Source organism: Carassius carassius, chromosome 4, assembly GCF_963082965.1.
Source record: "Carassius carassius chromosome 4, fCarCar2.1, whole genome shotgun sequence".
Classification (NCBI taxonomy): Eukaryota; Metazoa; Chordata; class Actinopteri; order Cypriniformes; family Cyprinidae; genus Carassius; species Carassius carassius.
Genome location: NC_081758.1, coordinates 1,813,945 through 1,823,494, shown reverse-complemented (window position 1 = coordinate 1,823,494; position 9,550 = coordinate 1,813,945). Strand labels below are relative to the sequence as shown.

Genomic DNA, 9,550 nt, shown 5'->3' with positions numbered 1-9,550 from the left:
CAAATAGATGCTGATTTCGGACATGCATTCTCAGTAGTTCAGACTTTGTGCATTCGACTCGGGAGTGTGATGTCTGTGAGGACGCAGGTCCGGTAATTCTGCAAACAGCAGCGTACATGATAACTTCAGTCAGCTCGCCTTGACTACTGCAATTTTCCTCACTGTATATTTACAATAAAACAAAAAAGGATATGAAATACCTCTGCCTCCTTTCATTTTTCATTTAAACATAATAATAGCAGCAGAAATGTACTTAGTTCAGGAAAATGTGTATATATACAGTCATTACAAATGAAACTAAATATTATATCAATTGCCTCTTTTATTACCGTCGACTGTGAGTGACGTCACTTCCCAATGCAAACACGCCCAATAAAATGGCCCCACCCCTGTCACTTGATTGACAGGTTTCCGTGTAGACGTTGGAAATTCAAATGCAAAAGGTATTGCGATTCCATTTGAGTTTTGCCAGTTTACATGCACAGTGCAGAGAGAGTGAAAAGGCAAATGTGGTAATTAATATTGCTATTTAAATATGACAGGCTCATAGCTCGTAAGATATGGGAAACACAATTGCAAACGGACTTTGCATTTCCATTTTAAATTTGGCAGACACTGTGCACTCGCTTAAACGAAAATGCAAACGGTAATGTGCGATTTGCATTTGCGTTTGGATTATGTCACATTTTATGTGTCCACAAATTGAAAACGCAATTGCAAATACAATTTGCAATTCCTTTTGAATAAAGTCCGAAATATCATTCCATAGTTTAGCACCTCAGTACTTGAGCGAGCTCATATCGCATTATAGTCTTTCACATCCTCTGTGATCTCAAACTCTTATTTGATAATACCTAGAATATGAAAATCAACTGCGGGTGACAGATCCTTTTCCTATTTAGCGGCCAAAATCTGGAACAATCTACCTGTCAGTTTAAATCTAGATTAAAGACCCATATCTTTAACCTGGCATACACATAACACTCTATCACATTTCTATCATTCAAAAACAGGAGAGCTGAACTGGATGATGACGAACATCACTTAATCATCAATGAACCGACTTTAGCTGGAAAAATGACTCTTTTTTTTATTGTCCTCTTGAATTATCAACACACTTTGTTTTCCTGTTTAAACTTAAGTCCTAAAATTTGGACCTTTTCCAACATGCCAGTGTTTCAATCGTCCACTGGGTGTCCTCCATTCACCACATGAAAGCATGAGTGTCTGAACTAGCATGCAAGAGGGTAAACAAGGCTTCTGTTAAGTGTGTAAATCACACGTGTGTCCGTGTCATATGTTGAAGAGGCCCATGAAGGTGGCGTGAGCTGTCAGGATGAGCTCTGCTGATTTGCGGGGAACAGAGAGCTGAAGGGTGGATCCAGACTCCAGGAAGTAAATCCCTATGAGAACAACACATGCTTTATAATCAGACAGAAATTTATATTATATGCATAGTGCAAAATAATCCAGTGAAATTTTTGTGTTAAGAAGAACTTCAGCAGATGATATGGTCAGCACAGACATCCGATCTCACTGCGTCACAGAGAATAAAGCTTGAATCCACAGAAGACCTGTGCCAACATCAATAGCTCAAACTCGTCATCTGTGTGGAATGGTGTGTACTTCTACAGAAAGTGCTTTAATTCAAATGCTTTCTGGGAAGAATGAATCACAGTACATTAAGACAACTATGTTTGCATTACAACATTTTTTCAGAAATATTTAAAGGGGTCATATGATGCGATTTCTTATTTTTCCTTTCTCTGTGGAGTGTTACAAGCTCTTGGTGCATAAAGAAAATCTGTAAAGATTAAAGAGATCTCAAAAAATTTGAATATCATGGAAAAGGTCTTTATCATTACAGCCTGTAAGTACATTATTTATATTGAAATAATTAGCCAATGATGATTCAAACGTGAGTTTGGAGCAGTGTAGAGTAGCCTTGTTGTTTGTTGTTTCTCAGATCACAAATGCAGACATGGTTTTATGTTTACACGGCACGATACGCAACACAACGTGTAAAAAGACAGTATTAGTCATTATAATCAGTAATTATCAGTAACGATGAGCTTTGTAAAAATGGATGCGTTTCAGAAGGCGGGGCATAGAGGAGAAACAGTAATGTACATTATATGGAAAATAATGTGTTTTTTTTTAACCTTAAACTGCATAAACACATTGCATTACACCAAATTCACATTATAATGTTCTTTTTAGCAACATCATATGGCCCCATTTGAATATGTATATAACATATTATCTAATTGAATATGCACTCATTTGCATACATTTCCAAAACAGAAATCTGAACATTGGATAAAGCCAGTCCAAAATATTTGTTTCATTCCGTTGACATTAGAGTTAAAGGTTTTTATAGAGGGATTTTGCTTATCTTTTTTATCTCTCCATAAATCAGAAAATACTGTCAAGGCAGTAAAAAAGGCAGTGTTTTTCGGAATAAAATGTTATGTTAATCAGATGAATGATACATTTGTGAAAATAGATAGGTTTAAAACTGTAACGTTTGGTGTCCTGCAAAGTGGAGAGAAAACCCGTTTTGAGAAAACAAAGATATGTTTTGTAATTGAAATCTACAGACACAAAGAAGAAAAAAAAAGAAACACAAAGTCCGTTCAAAGCAATATCAAATATGTGCTCTGAGTATGTCACATCACAGAACAATGTGTTATTAACCACCCAGTCAAACTTTAATGATAAAAAATACAAGAAAATAAAATAGGGTATTTAAATCTAGAAACGCTGGGGGCGTGTCAGCTCTGAAACCACGCCCACTCGCGGGAAGGCTGATGTCTCTCTCAGCTGTCAAATAACGCTACAACCTCAGTGGACGCTCACGCTAGCAGCTTCACTTAAATTCAATTATCCCAAACCGGTAATATACATTGTTTGTAACATGTTTTCAGCAATGCATTTCTAACATTTATAATGTGTTTAGAAACAATTCACTGAATTGCCTTTACACAGACTTTAAATTGAAAAAGACGTTATGTTATGGAAGCAAAATGAAAAGTAGTGCTGCTTTGGGTGTCAAATCTTTTTTTCTGTGATATCTGACAGTAGACATTTGTGGCCCATTTTTTTTTTATCCCCATTACATACAACAGATACAGTACATAATACAGTACATAATACTGTTGTTGTTCTCTTGTTGACCTGACTGCTTCTATTGTTCTCATTTGTAAGTCGCTTTGGATAAAAGCGTCTGCTAAATGATTAAATGTAAATGTAAATGTTAAATGTAATGAATAATAGTAATAGAACACTGAATTTAGTCACATTATTTGAAAAGTTTAGTTCTGTTCTGTATTTTTTAAAGGGAATCTTTTAGATTAAAACTTTTTTATATTATTATTAGATTTTTTTATATTTGTTTTTCATTTATCATTCATGCTCATAACAGTTGATTGTGTTATTTATAATATATATATATATATATATATATATACAGTACAGACCAAAAGTTTGGACAAACCTTCTCATTTCAAAGAGTTTTCTTTATTTTCATGACTATGAAAATTGTAGAGTCACACTGAAGGCATCAAAACTATGAATTAACATATGTGGAATTATATACATAACAAAAAAGTGTGAAACAACTGAAAATATGTCATATTCTAGGTTCTTCAGAGTAGCCACCTTTTGCTTTGATTCCTGCTTTGCACACTCTTGGCTTTCTCTTGATGAGCTTCAAGAGGTAGTCAATCACTTTTTTGTTATGTATATAATTCCATATATAATTCCACATATGTTAATTCATAGTTTTGATGCCTTCAGTGTGAATCTACAATTTTCATAGTCATGAAAATAAAGAAAACTCTTTGAATGAGAAGGTGTGTCCAAACTTTTGGTCTGTACTGTATATATATAAAGAATTCTAGCCTTCTAATGTGCTATTTTTAAAACTGAAATATCATGCTCTCACTGTGTTCTAAAATATGTCATTTCTGTTAGTTCCTTCATTTTTAACACTGTTATTGCAGTGAGATTTTCCTTAAATGATGGCTGAATCTTTCTAACAGTATATTTGAGGGGGCGTGGTCTGAGTGCTATGACGACCTGAAGCATAAACCTGGCAAGAGTTAATTAATTTTTGGACAGTATTGTCCTGATAACTCACCAGCAGTGTAGCAGGTGTTGAGTGGCTGGCTGATGTTACTGGGCATGCTTTTCAGACACTTCATCAGCTTAGTCTCCGCCCCCTTGAACCTCTTCGTGATCACATGACCCATGACCCAGGTGGTGTCTTTATACAGCACCTGTGGTGAGTAACAGGGTAATACTGTATGGAGCTGGGGACAATCAAGTACTGTAGATACTTGTAAATGTAACACTCAGGCTAACCAAGATGTAGCTGACTTTTTTTTCCTGAAAACATGATCCTCTGTGATTCATGAAATGCAAGTCTATGCCAGTTTTTGACGTTCAAAGTGCTAATAGCTGTTGACTCGCATGTTATGAATCACTAAGAACCATATTTTCAGCTAAAATACTTACTGTTTTACTGAAGAAAGAAAGTCATCTACATCTGTCACACAGATCATGAGAATGATATTATGTTATAGCAGGTCAGGCCTCCTTTATTAACATTAGTCAATGCATTCCCTTGCATTAACAAACAATGAGTTTTTTTATTCTATTTATTATTATTATTATTTTTTTTTTTTTACAGAATTTATACATTTTTGTTACTGTGTTCATTTTTGTTCATGTTGGTTTACAGTGTATTAACTAATGTTAATGTTACCACTTTTGATGTTTAATAAGGAATAAGTAAATGTTGACATTAACATTCTTTAAGAATAATAAATAGTGTAAAAGTATTGTTCATCATCTGTTGATGTTGACTAATGTGGTTAACAAATTACATTTTACTGTAACGTGTTACTCATTTTGTACTTTTGATTGATTTGTTTTGTGCTTTGGTGCTGGTGTTAGTGAAGGGTTTTTACACACAAAACCTTAATCTACTTATGTAATAAATGTCATATACTACAAAACGTTCAACCATCTAAGAACATTTTCAGCTGATATAGTACACAAAATATTATTACTGGGCTTTATGGCTGTCAATTTTTACAACCCAGCAGATGGCACTGTTTTGAGTCTCATATCCAAAAACAAAGAAATTAATAAATTATACAGCTTTTTGTTTTCCTCTTTTCCGATTGTGTGGAGTGTTTTTGACACAAATACTCTAAATTGTAATACTCTAAAATTTACACAATCATAACACAGAACTCAAACGTACTACAGAGACAACAACATAATTGCAATAACCTAAACAATAAAACGTAATATATACAGTATATATATATATATATACAGTATATATATATATATATATATATATATATATATATAAAATACTAAAAGATTCTGAGTTCTTCTCACTTGTTTCTGCCTAGTCTATATTCACCAAAAACTGTGATACTTCAAAAAGTTCAAATGTAATCCACATGCATTGAGCGTTTTAATCCAAGTCTTCTGAAGAGACACAATCACTTCATCTGATGAACAGACGCATCCATGTAGCACATCAAAGATGATAAACAGAAGCTCAAACATCCTCGCTTGACGTATCAATGAGGTTTGTTCTTGCGAGTCAAGCAAGTATGGTTGAGGTCACATGAGGGTGATAAATTAAGTGAACTAACCCTTTTAAGTCTGTATTTTGATAATGCAGCAGTATCAGAACCAAACAAGACCAACCTGACTGTAGATGAAGTATGTGCCCTTGGCCTCCACTGTAACAGTATCAGCTGATACCTGCAGCCCCTGTCCTCTGCTCTGCTCTACGGCCCACGACAGAACAGTGATGTCACCATCACCTGAGGAAAACACGGAGAACAAATGAGAGAGAAAACTACATCTCTGTCTGTCTGTTGCAATCAAAACTATTCAACCCTCTTGATTTGCAAGACATTCTGCTGCCATGAACCAGATATATATATATATATATATATATATATATATATATATATATATATATATATATATATATATATATATAATATTAACCCCTTAAGTGACAGCCATTACATATTTTATTGCCTTTTTATAATATTTCAGTAATCAAATAATTTATTAGAAAAAAAAAAATGTTTTCCATTTTGTGATAGAAGTAATATTGACAGTCAAATTTAGAAATTTGTGATAGAAAAATGCATCATAAAATGTAAATGTAGTTTGGGTGTCACCCGGTGGCTGTTTGTGGTATAATGGACTAAATAAAATCTCAAATTTTTTAAAATATCAACTTCAAATTTGAAACCTAACTTATTTTGACATTAGGCTTTAATTTTATAGAAATTCTAGAGTAAAACCTGTTTATTTATGTTATATAAAATAAAATAAAAAAAATGTAAAGTGCATTATCTTTATAGTAAATTTAAACTTCTATAACTTTCTAATACTTTCATATTTAGAATGATTCCACTTCCACAATAATCTGCTGATTGTCTTCTTTAAAATGAGTCCAACCTGTATTCTAAAGCGTTCACTAATTACTAATTATAACATTTTAAGTTTTGATAGTGCACTTTCAAGTCTATGTTCAAAAATGGGAGGGGTGACAGTTAAGGGGTTAAACACCAACATCAGTAAGCAGTTATACAAATTAATTCAAATGTGAGATTCTGAGGATATAAAGTTGATGAAAATGAAAAACAAACAAACAAACAAAAATATTATTCAACCCACTAAAGTTAAATTGTGTAGAGAATCGTTTATTGTTGTATCTGTGCTTACAAGCTTCTGAGACTCTTTACTGGAATCTCTGTTCATTCATCACAAAAAAGAAAAGAAAAAAAAGTTTCTTCTTGCAGTGTTAACATTTGTAAACATCATTTACCGACAGCCAAAGTTAGTGCGTTGAAATAACAGATGCATATAAACAAGTCGGTTAGATGTCCGTCTAAATATAATAACAACAATAACCCCATGACTTGAGTAACAAGCTGAAGTAATCAAAAACCAAATTTGCATTACCAGTAATGGGAGGGGGGGGGTGTCACAAAAAAACTTCCACTCATCATTTCTCACCCTCATGTCGTTCTAAAACGTTCTTCTCAGTATCTCAGTTATTTTTATTATTTGTTTGTTTAATGTGTTTGACAAAGGTCAGCAGAACTATCTGGTTACTCTCATACGTAGAACATTTTTCAGAAGAAAGTTAAACAGGTTTGGAATGGTGAGGAGAGAGTGAGTTTCATTTTTGGTGAAACTGTTCCCTTTCTCCTGCGTTATACTCACTGTACGACTGCGAGGACACAGGAACAAGGTGCAGAAATGTGTGCTGCTCTGCCAAAAGAAACAACAATTCATATGGTATATAAAACATAAAAATATGTATCTGTGTGTTAGACAGAGAGAGGGATGTTACTCACTTTCTCTTCTCTTCGTCTGTTTTGTCACATCTCTCTTGTCTCGTACCTCTGCGTGTGTTCGTCTCTCAGGGAATCTGTGATAACAGCTTACCTTATAACAAGATGTAGCCTATGGGAAATTATAGACATCATCGCTCACTGATTTTGCTTCAGGATTTTACAGTGGACAGCAGTTAGCAACACTACACAGTGGTTACTTCATACTAAAATAGTAACAAAACTGTCAGATGTTACACTGTACAACCAGTCTACCCCATTCTAATTAAAAGAGGTCATTATTGGGTTTGGAAGTGCCAGTAATTCAGGTGAAAACACTGTCATGCAGGAATAGAATGCTGTTGGACTCTTCCCAGACTGTATTAAAACCAAAAACACGATTCTTGATCATTGTCCTCACAAGCATTACTGGAATAGCCCAACCCATTTGGAGGAGGGTGTGCGTTGCACATACCTTAGGTCAAACTACCAAAAACCCCACTGGCCCAACAATATGCAAAAACTTAAAAGAGACCTTATACAGTTTTTGATTATTATTATTATACTGATTTGAGTATTTGGTTTTACACTTTCGTCAGACAAAATTCAGTACACCAAATAATTTTATTTTTGTCAGAACAAACATTCTCCTATAGTGAAGCTGCATTTAATCTTGCTTGAGTCATTTTGTTGATTGTTTAGCATTATTTCTTGATTTGGGGTTGTGGATGGGGTTGATTCAACTAATTAGGACACTGGAATTTTCTTTAGTCTTCATTAAATTTATTTGAAAGAAAAACTGAATAAATTCATCTATTTGCTTCTGATTTTATTTTATTTTATGCAGAGTGAATAGAAGGCAGCCACCAGTTCTGCAAGTGTAGGGAGTGTATTTCTTTTAACACAGATGAGGAAGTGAAAAATAGCTGCACAAATAAACTCTATGGAAGCACTGACAATTTTTTTGTTGTTGTTTGTTTGATTTTTTTACCACTGTATTGTTAAAAATGCATTGGACTAATATGTAATTATCAATTGTACATGGGTAACTATATTCATATAGGTACCACAGTGATGCTACTTCAAGCTGCTTTAAAAGACCAATACTGTAGGCTACTTTGAAATGTACCATAGCACTCAATCATTTTGCTCTCTAGAGAATACTTTGGTATAACCAGGTTACAGGTTAAAAAAACAACAACCCGCAAACCTGTTATTTGTTGGTGAAGCTACAGATGAACCCCATTAAAAGTGAAACAATTAAAGCACTCACCTACCCCGTAGCACGCGGCGGAATCGCAGCATATCCCACCTTCGTCTCTCGCTGTCTCCAGAGGCCTGAAGCGCTGCGTTATCTCTGCCATTTCGGACCTGAGCATCCAAATGTATGTCCACTGCATATAGATCACACCTACACAGGTGCATGCAGCAGCGCACGCGAGCAAGCGCTTCAACACCTCCACGTTCACCCTCCAAACAGAAGCAGGACTGTTGTGGTCGTCCATTACAGTCCAAACGTTTTAATGACGGGACAGAAGAGTTTAGAATGCGGTATTATAGCCGTTCTCATTTGATCCATTAACTTTCGGTTTCGCAACTTTCATCATAAAGCGGTGGGAGTGGAAAAAAAAAAACGTCGGTCAACACATGCTCGTCTCATTCCCTAGAATAAATATTGCATTGAAGCCAACCATAATCTCGGATGAGATCCCAGTGGATTCTGAAGAAATAATAAATGGAATTCCATTAGCTTTACTATGGCGATTGTTAAAGATTAATAGACGCGTTGATCAGTGACTAAACCTAATGGGAATGATGCCCAGAGAACAAGATAATGAGCGCTGGATTCATGCTGCAAGGTATGCATGGTTAGTCATGTGTGTATGTCTATACATATTTTTGTTTAAATATATAAAATATATAAATATATATTTTTCAAAAATATATTTTTACAAAAATGGCCCAATATGGGTAGAAAACATATTTATGCAAAGGCCTATTTTTCAAAAGGCCTCTAACACTAGCATTATTTTTCTATTTTATCTTCTTGTTTTTTTTATATTACACACATACAGTACATAATATATATATATATATATATATATATATATATATATATATATATATATATATATATATATATATATATATATATATATATTAGG

General features: G+C 34.1%; 1 protein-coding gene across 1 annotated transcript; it reads right to left on the bottom strand.

Annotated features, from left to right (window-relative positions):
* Positions 1 to 1,161: 1,161 nt before the first annotated feature.
* On the bottom strand, positions 1,162 to 9,228 carry LOC132129126 (tumor necrosis factor ligand superfamily member 13-like). Its single transcript, XM_059540592.1, has 6 exons — positions 8,663 to 9,228; positions 7,410 to 7,518; positions 7,276 to 7,323; positions 5,734 to 5,852; positions 4,142 to 4,280; positions 1,162 to 1,403 (listed from the first exon to the last, which is right to left on the bottom strand). The coding sequence occupies exons 1-6, from the start codon at positions 8,888 to 8,890 to the stop codon at positions 1,294 to 1,296; spliced, it is 753 nt and encodes a 250-aa protein (XP_059396575.1). The 5' UTR covers positions 8,891 to 9,228; the 3' UTR covers positions 1,162 to 1,293.
* Positions 9,229 to 9,550: the final 322 nt, after the last annotated feature.